This window comes from Dreissena polymorpha, chromosome 13 (genome assembly GCF_020536995.1).
Source record: "Dreissena polymorpha isolate Duluth1 chromosome 13, UMN_Dpol_1.0, whole genome shotgun sequence".
NCBI classification, from domain to species: Eukaryota; Metazoa; Mollusca; class Bivalvia; order Myida; family Dreissenidae; genus Dreissena; species Dreissena polymorpha.
This window is the reverse complement of record NC_068367.1, coordinates 11,060,201-11,080,174: the sequence shown is the minus strand read 5'-3', so window position 1 is coordinate 11,080,174 and position 19,974 is coordinate 11,060,201. Positions and strand designations below refer to the sequence as shown.

At 36.6% G+C, this 19,974-nt stretch overlaps 1 protein-coding gene across 1 annotated transcript in view; it reads left to right on the top strand.

Moving 5' to 3' along the window:
- The window catches only part of LOC127855190 (integrin beta-1-like), a 32,808-nt gene extending 13,153 nt beyond the window's left edge, over positions 1-19,655 (top strand). The window contains exons 10-22 of the mRNA XM_052390605.1: positions 668-775; positions 3,403-3,591; positions 3,889-3,974; positions 5,514-5,583; positions 8,117-8,260; positions 9,090-9,232; positions 13,338-13,480; positions 14,021-14,127; positions 15,033-15,119; positions 16,053-16,191; positions 17,072-17,173; positions 17,893-18,059; positions 19,050-19,655. Of these exons, the coding sequence (XP_052246565.1) occupies positions 668-775; positions 3,403-3,591; positions 3,889-3,974; positions 5,514-5,583; positions 8,117-8,260; positions 9,090-9,232; positions 13,338-13,480; positions 14,021-14,127; positions 15,033-15,119; positions 16,053-16,191; positions 17,072-17,173; positions 17,893-18,059; positions 19,050-19,121 (1,557 nt within the window). The 3' untranslated portion in view covers positions 19,122-19,655. The remainder of the gene's footprint in view (positions 1-667; positions 776-3,402; positions 3,592-3,888; positions 3,975-5,513; positions 5,584-8,116; positions 8,261-9,089; positions 9,233-13,337; positions 13,481-14,020; positions 14,128-15,032; positions 15,120-16,052; positions 16,192-17,071; positions 17,174-17,892; positions 18,060-19,049) is intronic.
- Positions 19,656-19,974: the final 319 nt, after the last annotated feature.

The following is a 19,974-nucleotide window of genomic DNA, read 5'->3' as shown; positions in this document are numbered from 1 at the left end:
GTTTAAAGTTTTTAGCTATACCAAGTAATTAACGAATGTAATGTTTGTTTTTATAGAAAAAAATTATTGTTTCATGTTATTTTTGTACGTGTTATCTTTGTGTATATTTATCGCCACATACTTCACACGGAAGCGTTATTTTCAGATGTTTAATTAAGTGTGACACCGTCTGATTTTATTATTTTCAAATCGTTGTAGTTACAAAAACTAATCGAACGAAAAAGGAATAAGTTCGTCAACACATATCCTTTTACGCGCGCGCATTGTGCTGTCGTGATGCTGCCGTCATCAGGATTTGATTTAAATATTGATTTAAATTTGAGCCTTGTTCTGAGAAAACTGGGCTTAATGCATGTGCGTAAAGTGTCATCCCAGATTAGCCTGTGCAAGCCGCACATGCTAATCAGGGACGACACCTCCGTCTAAACTTGATTTTCGGTAAGGAGGGACTTCCTTGAAACTAAAAATACCATAAAAGCGGAAAGTGTCGTCCCTGATTAGCCTGTGCGGACTGCACAGGCTAATCTGGGACGACACTTTACGCAAATGCATTAAGCCCAGTTTTCTCAGAACGCGACTCATTTTATAATGTAACTTGTACTATGTATGTGTAATAAAGCTTTCTCTAAGTTACTATTTTTAGACATACCTATTTTACTGTTTACAGCTCGGAGGAATCGACCTTCCCAATGATGCAACGTGTCATATGGTACCCAACGTTAGGGCCCAACGCGCGATCATAGGGGAATATATCTACAGCCATTCCAAAATACTGGTATTCGAATTAATTTAACCCATTTATGCCTAGTGGACTCTCCCATCCTTCTAAATTGGATCAATTTATTTCCAAAATTAGGGATGTCTAGTATACTTATTTCTATATTTAGAATATTTCTTACAGAAATTCCTTTAAGCAACAGCGCATATCCTGATGCGACGCCGCATCATGCGGCGTCTCATCAGGATCTACGCTGTTTGCCATGGCCTTTTTTTTCTAAACGCTTGTCATAAATGGGTTAAAATAACTGTTTTGTGAATGTCCAATAATAAGAAGGCAGCATTGTAGATAAATAGTAAGCGTTTTAAAATTTTAGGAAGTCTGTTTCGCTTGTAAGCAGGGCAATCCCTCTTAAAGCATACTTAAGCTTGTTTTGATAAAATAATAAGTAGTAGAAGCGTCCGGCTGTAAGAAATTATTAATAATACCTCAAAATATGTACACACATCAGTTTTGATATGGCAAGCCAAATCGGTTTAATGTATATATCTTTAAAAACGTACTCTAGATAAAAGAACATTGGACTTTGTTTACTTTATTTACGTTTATCAATTAGACCATTATGAATATTTTTTTTATAGGAAACCTATTAAAAACATATTTGATTAATCATAAAGCATTGACTGAAAACGAATGCTACCAAACTTAAATTTTTAGTTTGGCGACCATTAATGATCACTAAATGGAGGTTTTTATTGCAAGCGGTTCGACGCATAATCCCAAGAAACTAGGTTTCTCATTAGAACCTAGAATGCACATGGCTTAAAGAACCCAAGTTTTCAAATGAGAACCTAGGTTTTCATGAGAACCTAGGATCTCATTTGAAAACCTAGGTTCTCATGAGAACCAAGGTTCTTATTTGAAAACCTAGGTTCTAATGAGAACCTCCTAGGTTCTCAGAATGAGAACCTAGGTTCTCATGAAAAACCTAGTTTCTTGGGATTATGTGTCGAACTGCTTGCCATATCCGTGGTTTTCATTTTGAAACCATAGGTTCTCTGAGAACCTAGGTTCTCTGAAAGGATCAATGGGGTTCACATATGATTACACACGGGCTGGACAGAATGAAAACACGCCGTTAAGAACCATATTTTTGCAGATATCTGAAGTTATTAAAATATGTTTGCAAAGTCTTTAGTGCATAAGTTTTGCTTGCAGTGTTACGATTGAATAATTCATTATTACACATTATCAATAGAGATAAAACTTTTATTTATACAATTAAAGATGTATTTCATAAACAGTTAAATTTTTTATTAACGTGCTCAGACCAATGTCGACCGATTACTTTACTAATTTCATTCTTGGGGAGTAACATTCACGGTTTCACGCCTATTTCTTATCATTTTACATATATGCCGCCAGCGTGTACCAAGCAATTGGAGACAACTGGAGGATAGTCATTGCAAGCGGTTCGACGCATAATCCCAAGAAACTAGGTTTCTTATGAGAACCTAGGTTCTCATGAGAACCTAGGTTCTCATGAGAATCTAGGTTTATGAGATCCCAAGAAACCAGGTTTCCTTATTTGAAAACCTTAGTTTACGCTTGAGAACCTAGGTTCTCATGAGAAACTAGGTTTTTCATGAGAACCTAGGTTCTCGTAGACACATAGAACTTAGGTTCTCATGAGTACCTAGATTCTCATGAAAACCTAGGTTCTCATTCTGCGAACTTAATTTCTCGTTTGGTATCCTAGGTTTTCACAAGAACCTAGGATCTCATTTGGAAACCTAGGTTCTATTTCTGAGAACCTAGGTTCTCATGAGAAACCTAGTTTCTTGGGATTATGCGTCGAACCGCTTGTCATACAACTGGAGGTTAATTATGGCAAGCGGTTCGACGCATAATCCCAAGAAACTAGGTTTCATGAGAACCTAGGTTCTCATAAGAAACTAGGTTTATGAAATCCCAAGAAACCAGGTTTCTCATGAGAACCAAGGTGTTCATGAGAACCTAGGTTTTCATTTGAAAACCTTAGTTTACGCTTGAGAACCTAGGTTCTCATGAGAAACTAGGATTTTCATGAAATATAACATATAACTCATGAGAACCTAGGTTCTCATTCTGAGAACTTAAGTTCTCGTTTGGTATCCTAGGTTTTCACAAGAACCTATGTTCTCATGAGAAAGCTAGTTTCTTAGGATTATACGTCGAACCGCTTGCCATAGGTTTTGATCCCCGGTTCTGCCACAAAGCTGGTGTTTTGAACTACATGTATGTGCAATATTCTATCTTTTATTCAATTTTGGTGAACGGCAATAACTTGCGTAAATTGTGACATTGGAACTGGTATCATAACTTTCTCACGAAATTGTATGCAGACCGCCTTGATATGTCTGAAACGGTTTTAAACCATTAATGCCTAGCGTCTAGAAAAAGCCTCGGCAAACAGCGTAGACCCAGATGAGACGACGCATTATGCGGCGTCTCACCTGGTTCTGCGCTGTTTGCTTAATTTCTGTAAGAAATATTCTTTATATAAAAATAAATATACTTGACATCCCTAATTATAAAAATAAATTGATCCTGTTTAGAAGGATGGGAGAGTCCACTAGGCATAATTGGGTTAAACGGCAAAAATTAATAAATAAAACAAACATCAACACACATCAATTCCACAGGACTACCCGTCCTACGGTATGCTGGCCAAAGCTTTAAAGGACAACAACATCAACGCCTTTTTCCTGGTGGACAAGTCACACGTTCATCTGTATCAAGGTCTGACGGATATGATCGATCAATCGAAAACGATGCGCATGGACGCTACCGGCTCTCAGGGCGTCGTCAAGCAAATAAATGATTACTATAAGGTACGTCATTTTTATCAATCGCTATCATCGCCATTTTCCTCCTCCTGCTCTCCTCCTCATCATCATGATCTTTAATCTCATTGTGGTTAAAATGAACATCACTATCCCATTTATGCCTAGCGTCTAGAAAAAAGGCATTGGCAAGCAACGTAGACCCTGATGAGACGCCGCATCATGCATCATGCGGGGTCTCATCTGGGTCTACGCTGTTTGCCAAGGCCATTTTTTTCCAAACGCTAGGTATAAATGGGTAAAAGGAATCACACTTTTAGTCGTACACCTGACATTTTATTACAGGAGCTATCGGAGAGGGTGAAGATAACAGGCGTGAATCTGCCCCCAGAGCTTCACATCACTGTTGCGACAAACTGCTCAGTTTCTACGTACGTTCAATGATCAGTATCACTTACGATAAAGCTTAGTTTTGTTATATATATACTAAATCATTATTTGTATTTGTCTATTGCTTGGTTATTATGATGAACTTTTATGAGAACATATACCCAATCATTCCTAATGTGGTGCAAAAGATAGCAATTTCGATTGTCCATAATTATTGTTTTATTATTAATTAACCCATTTATGCCCAGCGTCTAGAAAAAAGGTCTTGGCAAACAGCGTAGAACCAGATGAGACGCCGCATGATTCGGCGTCTCATCTGGGTCTGCGCTGTTTGCTTAAAGGAATTTCTGTAAGAAATATTCTAAATATAGAAATAAATATACTGAACATCCCTAATTTTGGAAATAAATTGATCCAATTTAGAAGGATGAGAGAGTCCCCTAGGCATAAATGGGTTAAAATCTACTTGTTTGACTCTTATGAGCACGAAGTGCTCCAGCTGAGTGTCTGCCACCGACCTATTCCGTCGTCGCACATCATGTATCCGCACTTTCTAAAAAGGCATATCCGGACTAATTTTGATGAAACGTTACAAGATTGATCCTTCCTTTGTCATCGGTTTGAATACTGTAGCAATGAGAACTGAACATTGTTTATGGGTCCCACAATTTTCCGTGTAACTTATTGTTTGGTTTAAGCCAGAAATAACAAACAAATATGATTCTCATTTCTGTACAAATGTTGTACACATATTTATAGATTTCTAAGTGTTTACTCATATTTTATACCAAGATTCGTTTTTTATAATGATAATTGTTAGCATGTGACATCAGAATTTTAAATTTGATCATCCCTAAAAAATTTATTCTTTTTTTCCAAATTCTAGAACATCTAGAAACGTCAATTGAATAGGTTTTTCGCTTATCAGGCATTGCCAAATATAGCCGTGCTCTGTGAAAAGGGTGTTTAATAAATGTGCGTAAAGTGTCGTCCCAGATAATCCCGTGCAGTCCGCACAGGCTAATCTTGGACGACACTTAACGCATAAACTTGATTTTTGCTATGAAGAGACTTTCAGTAAACAAAAAATAACATACAAGCGGAAAGAGTCGTCCCTGAATAGCCTGTGCGGACTGCATAGCCTAATATTGGCACTTTACGCACATGCAGTAAACCCCTTTTCCATAGAGCACAACTGGGCTTAACGCATGTTCGTAAAGTGTCATCCCAGATTAGCCTGTGCAGTCCGCACAGGCTAATCAGGGACGACACTTTTCGCTTTTATGGTATTTTTAGTTTAAAGAAAGTGCCTCCTTACCGAAAATCATGTGTAAGCGGAAAGTGTCGTCCCTGATTAGCCTGTGCGGACTGCACAGGCTTATCTGGGATGACACTTTACGCACATACATTAAGCGCAATTTTCTCAGAACAAGACTCATATCTCTAACATACGACATGTTGCCATAATGACATCCGGAGAAAACTGAATATTATTTCTGTAATAATCATATCCCAGATCGAACGTACACAATACAAACTCAGTAATATCGACTAAGGTTGACAACTGTTACCTTTTGCAGGATCGTCAACACATACAAATTGCCAACCGACACAAAAGATATGTGCACTAACCTAGTTGTGGGAAAAGAGGTACGTATATCATGTATTAGATGATAAAGTATCGTTTGTTCCTGTATAAAGCCGCTATTTATATGATGTCGGTTAACACATATTCATAATTAACATATTTCGTATATGTGTGAAGAAAATAAAATTGTTAGAATAAGAATTTGGAAAATTGTTATTTGCAAGAAATATGGCATGCAGAAATTCAAATATGGTTCAAGTAAAAAATAAACCTGATGCTTACCTTTCATCGCAATAAATGTGAATACAATATGTTTAGTTTAAACATAGTTTAAACATATTTTATTGTATATACACATTCATTTACAAACAATTACATATAATAGACAGTTTGAAGTAGTGTCTTTCCCAGGAGGGCAAAGGGGCATGGCGCATTACTTTCAAAAAGGGCATTTTAGCGCGCAGTTTAGGCAAAAAGGGCAAAAACGTTCCCTGAGTACCTGAATTACGGGGAAACATGTAATTGCATCAGAAGCAGTTGTGGAAAAAATAACATATAAACAAGCACATTTAATGGTAATAGATGTATTTAACTTACTATGATTTATATTAATATATTTACCTTGCAATGTACATTTAAGTTCCATGCTGTTTCAATAAACTGTACAGCACGAAAAACATAATAAAGCAATATATGCATACGAATCTGACTATACACAGATCCACTAACATATAAATGAAACCCTGTTTGTCTTATCCCATTTTCTAACAATAATCTCGACAGATGTTTAAAATAACATTGCGAGTAAATTGATCGCTAACAATATGCAAACACTCGCTTCCGTGACATCCATCCGCCGAGTAGATTACAAATAAAAAAATAATGTTGTTGCTATCTAAAACATGTTTATGCATCGTTGATTATCACAGACATTTCATTAATTCCTTCTTAATGTATAATCTCCATCGTTAATTCGATGGTTTTCGACGTTATTTGCCATTTTTGCCGAGTCACAATTTAATTCTGTATAGTCCGTCATGTTGATAAAATGTCAAATGATGTAAGTGACAGGTGCGCATAGCAACGTTAAATCGTATACGCGATTCGCGTTTTGGTAAATTGGTATACGTCTCAGTAATTATTTCAATAATTAGATCTAATTATCTTAAAGACGAAAACGATAAAGAATATATTTGTTTGTGAATTTAAATGTAATTATGCGTAAAAATATATGTTTTGATATAACGGAATAATACATGCAAAGCACAATTGCCACGAGAATAACATCGAGTTTTTCATCAAAAGTCTCCGAAGTAATGATTATATCGTGGAGGAGTATTCATTGCCGAGCGAAAAGTGCGCTTGGTATAACATAGCCTCCGGCATTATCTATTGATACTGACACGGGGTTATTTACGCATGACTATTTCACAGCTTTGGAGCAGTCAGTAAGACCTACCTATAAATCGAGCACTGTTATAGATTAAATCTGCTCAATTAAATATAGCCGATTAGACGTTGACGTCTCTTGAGTAAATCAAGCACAGTCGGAGCGTCACAGACAATCAAGGAAGCTGATGTTGCGGACAAAGATAGATTGTAAGGCAATAAAGATGTTATCGATAAGGGCGCGTTGCGAAATTTGCCTTTGAAAAAAAGGGCGCGTGGCGAAATTTGCCTTTGAAAAGGGCAGCATGGCGATCCGGGAGGGCGGCGTGGCTTTTCGCCACGCTAAAATGGCCTGGGAAAAACACTATTGAAGTACATGTATACAAATGGATTGGGCCTAGAGTTATACCAACATCATCGAAGGGCCCTCTCCAATACAATATGTCATACGTAATATGTGTAGAATGTGTCTCGTACAACATGAGCATTGATGTTTAGTGCACATGCGTTTAATATAATTTACAAAATGTGCATGTGTGTTTCTACGTGATTTTACGATTTCGTGTGCACATATTTTTAGACGCAAGGGTAACGATTGCGGTTTTCAGGTGTATATGAGTTTGAATCTTATGATAAGTTTTAAGATTAAATTAAACGTGCGACGATTTCTTTGTTATATTATTTTAAAGTGGCTGTTAAGATTACTATTTCAAGTATATTTCTACTTGAGTATGGCGATTTCTTGTAGTTGTGCTTCAACATTTTCCCGCGACCTTGTTTTACAACCTGAGTGTTACTATTACGTGCGGCGTTGGTTTTCTACCTGAGCTTAATGCTTTCAGGTACTACCTTTTTTGAGAAATAATTTAATATCTCACCTCCTACAAAAATGCCCTAATCCGATTGGCTTAGAGCGGTCACGTGCCCGTGGAGTCTTTTCCATACCCCCGAGTAATGTCCATACCCACCGAGTAATCGAGTAGTCGGTTGAGATATAATCGTTACACCGTTAGTAACTGACGGTGTATGGGATATACACCCTCAGTAATTTAATATCATGCTCGAGCTCGCTCTCGTATGCTATTAAATTACTGAGGGTGTATCCCATACACCGTCAGTTACTAACGGCGTCACTAATAATATCCATGTGTCAGCGAGCATATGATACGTGCGGCGATATCCATTCCGTTACTATTTCTCTTGCAGGTGATTTTCAACGTGAGCGTGACGCTGACGGAATGTCCAAAGGAGGACGTCAATCGAACGTTCAAACTGGTTCCGTCCGGTCTGCAAGAGCATCTGGAGATCGAGGTGGACTACTCGTGCGACTGCGATTGCGAGAAGTCCGCGGTAAGAGGAGAACGATAAATGAGTTGGAGCAGCAAAATGTATTCTAATTGCAAATTAGGAGATACGCCATTTTATCAAAATGATGAACACAAGCGATGAACCTTGCGATGATGATAACATTGATTCTAAGGTACACATAACTTTCAATTTAAAACAGAGCTATGTTATGAAATATAATTATGAATATTTTACCATCTGAGTAGATTTCGAAACATTTTCATTAATATGAATTTTTCATTACAAAACATGAATTTTCCCTATTTACTCTGATTTAGATATGCGGCAGTTTGATGCACTGTACGTAGTCGAGCAGTTGTTTCTGAACTTATATCTCCCTTTATCCATGTATTTGACGATGTATTGTCGGTTAAGAAATGATTTTTTTTATTTCGGTTTCATGAACCTGAATATTTGGGATAGATGAACGCACTAGACTGGATATTGTGTGTTTCCTTTTTAAAACGTACTTAACGTACGATTTATGTACGTGCTGGGCTAGTGTATTCCTTTTTCTTTTTCAGAAACGTGACGATTTATCTACTCACTTGACGATTTATGTATGTGCTGCACAAGTATATTTATGTTCCGATTTCAGGTCTTTGCGTACGCTGTTATCGCGTATATTTCGCTTCCGATTTCAGGAACTTGACGATATATGAACGCACTGGACTATATTATGTCGTCTCTGCGTTCAAGAACTTGACGATATACGTGTATGTGCGTGCTGTACTAATAATATAACGCATTTCTCTTTCGTCTTGAGACATCTTAAGGGTACACATGAATGCGTGAATGTGTGACGTTATTTATTCAGGCTCATTGTTTCTAGGAACTGGATGATAAGTGCAGTAACAAGAACGGTACCTACGAGTGCGGAATGTGTCGGTGCAAACCGGGGCGGTACGGGGAGTTCTGTCAGTGCAGTCGCGCCGAGGGAGACACAACGGAAGTCATGGAGGGGAAATGTATCAAGTAAGAGGCCACATGAGGGGAAATGTATCAAGTAAGAGGCCACACGAGGAGAATATATCATGTAATAGACGAGCTGAAAGTAAGTTCCCTAAGAAAATTGATATGAGAAGATTTGTATCAAGTTAAAGGCACTGACAGAGGAATTATAGAAAGCAAAGTGCAGCGAGCGGAAAATGTATTAAGTACAAAAACATCATGATATAAAAGTAATTTCTTTTATGCCTAATGATACAATTTGACATTTCTGCAGTCCTGGATAAAAATATCAATAACTCTACATTTAAATTGATATAAAAATAGATTAACATCGACCAAATTCACGTCATCAAAAGCATGTGAAAGTCCATATGTGTCTAACAGCCTTATAACATTAGTAACCCAATTTATATGTCCCTTATTGCTATCTTGCAGGGCTTGTAAATATACACATTTTATAATAATATTATCAGAATTTGAAATTTTAAACCAGTATTTTACAATTCTAATAAAACGATTAATAAATAAAGGATGCCGACCCAACTCCCCATATACTGCTGCATTACAAGTGTTCTGTTTAACAGTCAGCAACCTTTTGCAAAATTTTAAATGTATTCGTTCAATTTCTTTTGACTTTGTGTTGCCCCAAACTTCGCATGCATAGTTTAGAATTGAACTAACAAAAGCATCAAACAACTGACATACCGTTTTAGGTTTAAAATCAAATTCTTTGCATTAAATGAATAAATTATTTAGTGCTTTTAGTGCTTTACCAGCTAGATATATCTTGGTTCATAGAGAATTTACCTGTATAATTAAAAACTGTAACCAAATAATTAAAATCATTGACAACCTCTATTGGTCTACAATTATATGTCCAATGTTCTGATGGTAAAAGACGACCACGTTTCCGGAAAACCATAATTTTTGTTTTAGTAATATTTACCTTTAGTCCCCAGGTATTGCAGTATTCAAGTTAACGGTCCAAATGAGATTGTACTTCTTCAGGCGATTTACCTAGTATTGCCCTATCGTCAGCAAAAAGCAACAATATAAGTATAATATTATCAATAAGCAAACCGGAAGTAGAACTATTTGTAAAACTAATTCTAGGTCTTCAATAAATAACGAAAATAGTAGAGGTGACATTTATTCCTCTTGACGTAGTCCGACAGCATAACTAAAATATTCTGAATAGGATGAACAATGCCTTACACAAGATTTGACATTATGATACATATTTTTAATAATTCTGAGCAGTTTGCCTTAATACCACATTTGTATAATTTTAGCCATAAACCATTTATAAAAAAGTATCAAAACATTTTAACATATCAACGTATATAACATATAAACTTTTATTTTCATTTACATATTTTTGTACTAAAGACATTAAAATAAAAATAGCATCAACAGTGGACCGCCCTTTTCTAAATCCGAACTGTGCGTCCGAAATAATATTAGAGTTGTTACAAAAGGTTTAAATGCGTGCATTTACAACAGAGGTAAACAGTTTAGATAAGCAACTAAGAAGTGTTATTCACCTATAATTATAAATATCTGAAGTATTTCCTTTTTTGTGTACAGTGATTATTATACCCCAGTCCACTTTTCTGGATAAACACCAGAGTTTAAAATTGCATTAAATAGGTCACATATATGAGATGAAATAATATCTTAACATTCAAACAGATATTCATTCAAAATGCAATCACTTGCACAAGCTTTATTTCGTTTCAAGTAATTAATACCTTTAATAATTTCATTAATAGTAAATGGTTAATCAAGTTCCTGAAATCGAGTATTCGGCAAATCAAAATTATTATTGGAACAAAATGATTCAGCATCATCATTCTCGAATTCATAAATACCACTGCTAATACTTGGGAAAATTGAACGAAAATTATATAATGATATAGTTTCACCTTTGTTTTTTCTTTTAGATTTTAAGTATTTCCAATAATCTTTGGGTTTTTTTATTCCTCAAACTCTCTAACTCGGTTACTTTCCTTTGATTGTATTCTTTCTTCTTTTTGTTGATTAATGTTTTATAAGCCCGTTTGTATTCTAATAACTGCGTTCTATTGACATCGTTTCTGTCAGAATTAGATAAGTTTAACATTCTTTTAAAGTTTAAATGTGCGATTTTACAGTCGGTATTAAACCAATCTTTATGCTTAAAGCTACCACTTTCTTTAAATTCTGATTTATTAGAAATAACAATAGTTTTCGAAAATAACGGGTCTGCTACTCTGCAAAAAACGTCTGTAAAATATTCAACGCATTGTTGATCGATTCATTACAATAGCAATTTATATCGTTCACAATTCTCATAAAATCTGGTAATTTGGCTATTATACCCGAGCGGAATTCATTGCGTAACGATTCGTCCCATTTAAATTTGATTTCCTCATACGAGGGATTATCTCCTGAAAAATTGTTACAATAAAGCGAAAATGACAAAAACGCATAATCGCTGAATTCGTTAAAATCATTCACAGTAAAATCCTTAATCAACGAAAAATATCGTTCTTGACAAAGCAAGTAATCAATTGTAGATAGCCCGTTACGTGAAAAATATGTGTGATTACAACTATCACCAATCCTACCGTTCACAATACGAAAACTCGAAGTCAAGAAGTTTAATCCCGTGATTATTGTGGGACTACTGAGGCCCTGACCGAGTGCACATCGGGATTATAATCAATATCATCGGTTTAATACTATATTTAATGTGCCATGAATAATATAATCGCATTTATTACTAGTTCTACTATTAAAATCACCGAATATTAACACTTTACCTCGATGATTATATGATGCAATTTAATTTTCTAAAATATCAAAGAAATCCACATTAACAATGTTATAAGCAGGTGAATATTCACACCAAATGTAACAGCTTTACAAATATATATCCTCATCAGTACCAAAAAATATACGATCAAGTTTTAACCATATAATAGAATCATGCTGTTTTTGTACAATTTGGATACCATCTTTTAAACATTCTTTGTAATATAAAACAATACCACCACTACATCTCTTAGCATTTCTATTTAGAAATTTTCTATGAAAGTTATGACTGATGTAGCCATTAAGCGCTACATTGCTATCAGAATTAGTCCACGATTCATATATAAAACAAATGTCAAAATTGGAAAGTATATTTACAAAAGAAGGGTCACTTTTCTTACAGTAAGTTAGTCCATTTACGTTCCAGGAAATAATTTGGAGTTCTCCTCCCTCGTGTCCCTAATCTCGCACCGGACGGCCGTCTATGTAGAGTGTATCATACGCGATCCAAGCTCGCTTGCCCTGGTCTCTGGCCTCTCTCATCTTCCGCAGAAGCTTGCGGCGTTTAGCTACTACTTCCGGTGGAAATTGTTCAAAAACGTTAAATCCAGTACCGCTTAAGTGCTTCCACTGGCGTCTTACCGTTTCCCTATCTTTAAAAAACACAAACTTTGCCACAATCGAACGGGGTTTTCCTGGAGTGCGCTCATTCGACGTTCGATTTACCATTTCAAACTTCATGGTATCAGCAACCTCCTTGTGGATTTTTAATGCTAAGTGGAGATGTTCTCGCAGCTTCTTCTCCGTGACTTCCGTTGTCTCGTTTTCTGTCGTATTGTTGTCGGGCAAGCCAGTAAAAATGATATTGTTTCTCATGGACTGGGCCTTAAGGTAAGCAAGATCGTCCCGGAAGTTCGTTCGCTCCTTCTCCATATGATCCACTCTGCTTGTAACTTGCGCTATAGCAATATCGACCCCTTCAGTTACATCTTGCAGTTTCAACACTATATCACTACTATTTCTTGTTTTTCGTTTATCTTTGCCCATAGGTCCTGTTATAAAGCACTTAAACCACTTGTAGATTGCATTAAAAAGTTAATATTAACGAACATTTAATTATTTATCCACTGTTTTTCTCTCACCGCACAAAAACACAACCGTCTCCCGCCAAATCACGTGACAAAAAGAAATACTTAGGCATGACTTACAGAGCTCCTTTGCATCTTTAATGCATGAACACGAATACGGCAATACAAGTGTACAAAGACTGAAAAACTAACAATTTTAATTTACAATAGTAATTGTTATACTTAATGGACTCATTGGCTTGTAGAGACAACCGGACAAAGAAGATCTGTGAGGACCTAGGCACGTGCGAGTGCGGCGTATGCAAATGTCAGCCCAACTACGAGGGGACGTACTGCGAATGCAACAACAACCCCTGCATCAACAGAACCAGCGGCGAGAAGTGCAGTAGTAAGGCCGCAATAAGATTTAACCCATTTATGCCTGGTGGACTCACCCATCCTTCTAAATTGGATCAATTTATTTCCAAAATAAGGGATATCTTGTATATTTATGTCTATATTTAGACTATTTTTTACAGAAATTCCTTTAAGCAAACAGCACAGACCTGATGAGACGCCGCATCATGCGGCTTCTCATCTGGGTCAACGCTGTTTGCCAAGGCATTTTTTTTCTAGACGCTTGGCATAAATGGGTTAAACAGAAATACAGCCCATAAACGCATCGCCAAATTACAAATTATTTTTTGATCCATACAAAAAAAAGGGTCAGGCGGGTAAATGGAAACATAAAACTTTTTTATCCTGGATTGGAGCGTTTCTTTTACTTATACGTGTTTTTGTTCGTGTAGTCCTAGAATCATTGAACGTTTAGGTCCTTCAGTAAATGCTTAACAAATTTGTGAACAAAATCACTTAAATCATAAGGATTATTTGAGTTTCAAAAACGGTATTTTTGGGAAAGTTTATTTGGTGAATGTGTTTCTGACAGATCGCGGGACATGCGTGTGCGGCCAGTGTCGAGACTGCAAGGACGATTACTACGGCAAACTGTGCGAGTGCCCGCCGGAACAAAACTGCATAAACGCGGAAAACGGGGCGAGTATTTAAATATCAAACTGGGAGCCATAGTCATTGAACTAGTGCAATGACAAAACTCAAACATTAACACATTTTTTTTCACTTAAATCAGACCATTTGTAAATATTATGAGCGTCGACTTACGTTTCACGTGTATTGTGACTAATTATGGTATAAATAACTCTTATACAACCATCTTGGTAGTAAAACACGGACTGGTTACTACAAAACAAACATTGTCGTTCTATTGGTAGTAGAACCCTGACTGGTTACTACAAAACTAACATTGTCATTTTATTGGTAGTAGAACCCTGACTGGTTACTACAAAACTAACCTTGTCATTCTATTGGTAGTAGAACCCTGACTGGTTACTACAAAACTTACCTTGTCATTCTTTTATAAGAAGAAGTCTATAGTGGTTTTATTTTCTAAGTGTCTAAAGTCATAAAATCAATCTGTAAATGATCACATTGACAATATTTTGATGGCATATCGATATATTTTCTCGTAAATCAAACTTCGGTCGGTCTAATTAATTGTGCAGGTTTTAGACCTCCAAGTCAAATTTTATTTTCGATACAATGTACGCGAACTTCTATTCAACAAGCATCTACATGAGGAGATATAGGCTTTGGATTAAGGACGGAGTAGACTTTGTTTCAATAATTCCACCATGTACATACGTTGGTTATACTATTACATACAGAAATCGATTCAAATACATGCACTTAAAACATTCTAAAAACATCGATCGAAAATGGAGCTGGCAAATGAATGACTTGTCATTGACCAATTTTGAAAATATCTTGTTATTTCGTCGCATGTGAGTAACAATATCAATTTTTCATCGATATCCAATTTCATTATTTTCTAGTTGAAGTTAATATCGTATATCAGTTATTCTCTTTTCTATGGTTTGCAGCTGACGTGCAGCGGCCACGGGAAGTGCGAATGTGGCGCATGCGTATGCGAGCGGAACTACGAAGGTCCCACGTGCAACTTATGTCCGGTAAGGCATCCATTCATGTCATATCATATCTTGTATATAGAATTGAGCCGTGCTCTGTGAAAAGGGGGTTTAATGCTTGTGCGTAAAGTGTCGTCCCATATTAGCCTGTGTACTTTGCATAGGCTAATCAGGGCCGATACTCTCCGCCTAAACTGGATCTTGTTACCTATTTGATTTGATGTGAAAAAAGTGTTGGTTCTGTTATTTTTCCCCATTTGTCTTGTAAATGTATTATTTATGTTTGGTTGATTAAAAGATAGAAATCTTATTGTTTTTTTTTTAAATTAACTCGAATATGTCTATATCCATATCTATATATAGATTGACTTCCTGCCTGCCTGAATGCCTGCATGTCTGTCTGCTTGCCAGACGAAAAGACAGACGGACGGACGGACTGACTGACTGACTGACTAGCTGACTAACTATGTGACTCACTAGGTGACTGTCTAGCCGACTGACTGACTAGCTGACTGACTAGCTGACTTACTAGCTGACTGGCTAGCTGACTGACTGACTAGCTGATTGACAAGCTGACTGACTAGCTGACTGACTAGCCGACTGACTAGCTGACTGACTGACCAGCTGACTAGCTGACTGACTTGCAGACTGACCAGCTGACTGACCAGCTGACTGAATAGCTGACTGAATAACTGACTGAATAGCCGACTGACTGACTGAATAGCTGACTGACTGACTGAATACCTGACTGACTGACTGAATAACTGACTGACTAGCTGATTGACTAGCTGACTGACTAGCTGACTGACTGACTAGCTGACTTACTAACTAGATCACTGACTAGCTTACTGACTGACCAGCTGATTGACTGACTGGCTGGCTGGCTCATTTACTCACTCACTCGATCCATCCATCTATCTATCCATTCATCAATCGATCAATCAAACATGAATGCATTATTTTCAAACTTAACAGAAATGTGACCGCTGCCGGAAGTGCGGGTACAGAGAATGTGTACAATGTCTGGACCAGAAAGGCAGCTCCGCTCTTAACTCCAGCACGGCATGTCCGGTGTGCGAAGCTCTCAAAATTAATCGGGTGGACCGATTCTCTGGTAGTGCTACATTTTTGCCTGCACCATTTATTAATGGACCGTGCTTATTGGTTGTATGCATGTGCGTAAAGTGTCGGCTCGGATTAGCATGTGCAGTCCACACAGGCTAATCAGAGACGACACTTAACGCTTTTATGTCATTTTTCGTTTAAATATAGTCTCTTCTTAGCAAAAATCTTGTTTAAGCGGAAAGTGTCGTCCCTGATAAGCCTGTGCGGACTGCACAGGCTAATCTGGGGCGACACTTTACGCACATGCATTAAACCCTTTTTCACAGAGCACGACCCATTACTATGTTCCCCTTGCATTTCAATTCCATTTCACCAGCCTATTTGAATTGTCATAATCAGCCGGTAAAATTCATTAATTTCCACTTATAATGATCGTTTATTTTGCATATCAATAATGCCATTTGATTTATGAGTATTAGTACAAATAGCAGCTCAGGCAATTCAGTTTGGCGCTTTTTTTCTCTATATAAATGAAGACCATAAAATAGTTTTAATAATAACCCGTTAATTGTATTTTGTGGACCGTACACACTTATTTGTCTTGTCAAATAAGAACAGGTACACACTTAACCCAAATATGCCTAGCGTCTAAAAAAAGGCCTTGGCAAACAGCGAAGACCCAGATGAGACGCCGCATGATGCATGATGCGACGTCTCATCAGGGTCTGCGCTGTTTGCTTAAAGGAATTTCTGTAAGAAATATTCTTAATATAGAAATAAATATACAAAACATCCCTAATTTTGGAAATAAATTGATCCAATTTAGAAGGATGGGAGAGTCCACTAGGCATAAATTGGTTAAAATCAGCTCTAGAAATAACTACCGACACATGCATAAAAAAGAAACTGCTCGCACGCACTACTTTCAGACATCGAGCCATGTGGGTACATAGATGCAGAAAAGTGCGAGACGCACTATGTGGTTGACTGTGTCAACAACGACGTGTTCCTGAACATCACAAAAGGAAAAAGTGAGTATTTTATGAAGAAATGTAAGTTTACATCAGTTTGTGTCCAATATGTTGTACATTTTGGATATCAATTTTATAAATAGTCTTAGTTTTTGGGCACTTAAAAATAATCAAATTGTGTGCAAAAAATGTAGAGACTCACAATTATAACCAAAGTACAGTGTCCGAAAATGCATAGGCACACCGACAATATAACTAATGCACTTTCATTATCACTCACAATAACGTAATTGTACTAATATAAATCATTGTTCCCAAACGGATACCCACCAAACAGCGTCAATGCAATAATCAGAACATTCTATAATCAATTGAATGCATTAAATATTCGAGTAAGACAGTGTTTAACAGCATGGTTTTTCCCCGATATATTTACCAAAAAAACACCCCGCAAATGTAACGGTCCAGTGACTTCTCCATTCGCCTGCAAGGTTTTATGACCGTTGTCAGGTTGTAATAGACATGTTTGATGTTTCAAAGAATTAACGCAAGTATGGTTATTTCAGATAAAAAGGCAAATTTCTACAAATGTGTAATTACTACAAAAAAACTTCCTGTTATTGGAGTTTCAAAAATATTTTTTTTTGCTTTAAAAGAGTGTGTTTGAAAACTTAGGATTGCCGAAATGTAAGAGACTTCTAAAGATTTGATAACGGTGTTTTAACGTCATCAGTCTCTAATAAGTTTTTTTAGTATTAATTAGTTTTTAACTATTTCAGTCTGCTCGCTGCCCCCTGACCCCTTGCTGATCGCACTGCCACTTCTCGGGGGCATCCTGGGGGTGGGTATATTGCTGCTCATCATCTGGAAGATTCTTACTTTCTTCTACGATCGCATCGAGTATGCTCGCCTAGAGCACGAGATACAGAACGCCAAGTGGAGCAACGTACGTATACACATAATACATTGTCCAAAGTACTCAAATTAATGAGCCGTGCTCCGTGAAAAGGGGGTTTAAGGCATGTGTGTAAAGTGTCGTCCCAGATTGGCCTGTGCAGTCCACACATGCTTATCAGCGACGACATTTTCCGACTAAACTGAATTTTTGCTAAGAACTGACTTTCTTAAAACAGAAAATATCATAATAGCGGACAGTGTAGTGCCTGATTAGCACGTGCAGACTGCACAGGCTATTATGGGACGACACTTTTCCCACATGCACGACTCCCTTTTCACAGAGCACGGCCCAAATGTATTTGAAACTTGTTTACGTAAGTTCGATTTTATCGATACGATTACGCTCATTTTAGCATTTACTGAGATAAATTTATCATTAGCATATTAATTTAAATAAGTTTAAAGATACTGATTTAAGTTCGATTGAAACAAAATACGACGGCTTATTAATCGATGACTTGTAGTTAACGGACAAAATATCCACTACGCTATCGCGCACTGGAATGTATTTAATTAAGAATTTTATATTGTTTCAAACGCTTAGGTAAACGTAATAGTATATTTTCAAAGACAGCTCGAAGCACAGCGTGGAAACGTATACATGTTATTCCAAGGACGGACGTTTTTCGATGTATAGCATATGAGTAGTTTGAATTGTCCGTTAAATACAATGGAAAGTTCGTTTTCACTCTAAAACTGCGTATCTTACATAAAATAACAACGCAAACTGAACTTAATATTAAAAGTCATGTATTAATCACCTTTATTCAAAGTTTGGTTCTTACATCAGTTATCATATAACTGAATATCAGTATGTATACTTTGAAATATATATCATTTGTTTATTAATGCTTGCAGAAGGATTTCGGATATTTTAAATTTGTGCGAGTGTCTTTTTTTGTTGACATTTCACTAACACTGAATAATGTTAGTAATGCGTGCAATGTTTATGACTGGTTCTTCAAACATGTTATTTCAGACGGAAAACCCAATTTATTTGAATCCGGTCACTAAAATCGAAAATCCATGCTACACAGGCGATAAGGACTGAGTGGCAGAAGCCGAAACAACAATATCTTGTACACTGGCTACATTCCATATACCTCTGCAGTGACTTGGTAGACAAGAAGATGTCAAAATGATATTTATAAACAATATTAATTTTGTCCGAATGCCATTAATTGTGTTTTATTCTTTATCTCTATGTCATGGGTGAAAATTAACGTACATTTGTCTTTAACCCCCCACAGAGATATATGTTGAAACTAAAAGACACTTCTTTTGAGAGAAAAACAGAATACCAGATAATCGCTTGGCACGAAAACTTGAAATGGTCAAGACTTTCTAAGTTTAGCCACACAGACTTACTCTATACTTATCACTAAGCTGGTATTCTCAATAACCCTTATAATTATTTGTGTTGTTAGGTATAACTATTTTGAAATACGTATGATGTATAGTTCTAAGGGACAGACCATTGTGCAGTTCTGTCTCATATTGAAAAACATTTTATATTAAAGACAATAATTCTTTTCTACTGACATCAACGTAACTGTTATATGTGTGTAAAACTCTTTTCAAAATATTCTTGTATTATTCCATTTATAAAATTTAAAGGACTAATTTAACAGCAGTGCTGTTTCTAATAATAATTCAATTTAGAAACAAATTACAACTGGGCCGTGCTGTGTGAAAAAGGGGTTTAATGGATGTTCTTAAAGTGTCGTCCCAGATAATCTTGTGCAGTCCCCACTGGCTAATCAGGAACGGCACTGTCCGCTTTTATTTTTATTTTTTTCGTTTAAAGAAGGTCTCTTTTTAGCCAAAAAAACAAGCTAATAGTCTATCAGCCAGATGGGTTGGGTTGTACCACTCAGGGGGGCAAAACAACACCTATCTTACTT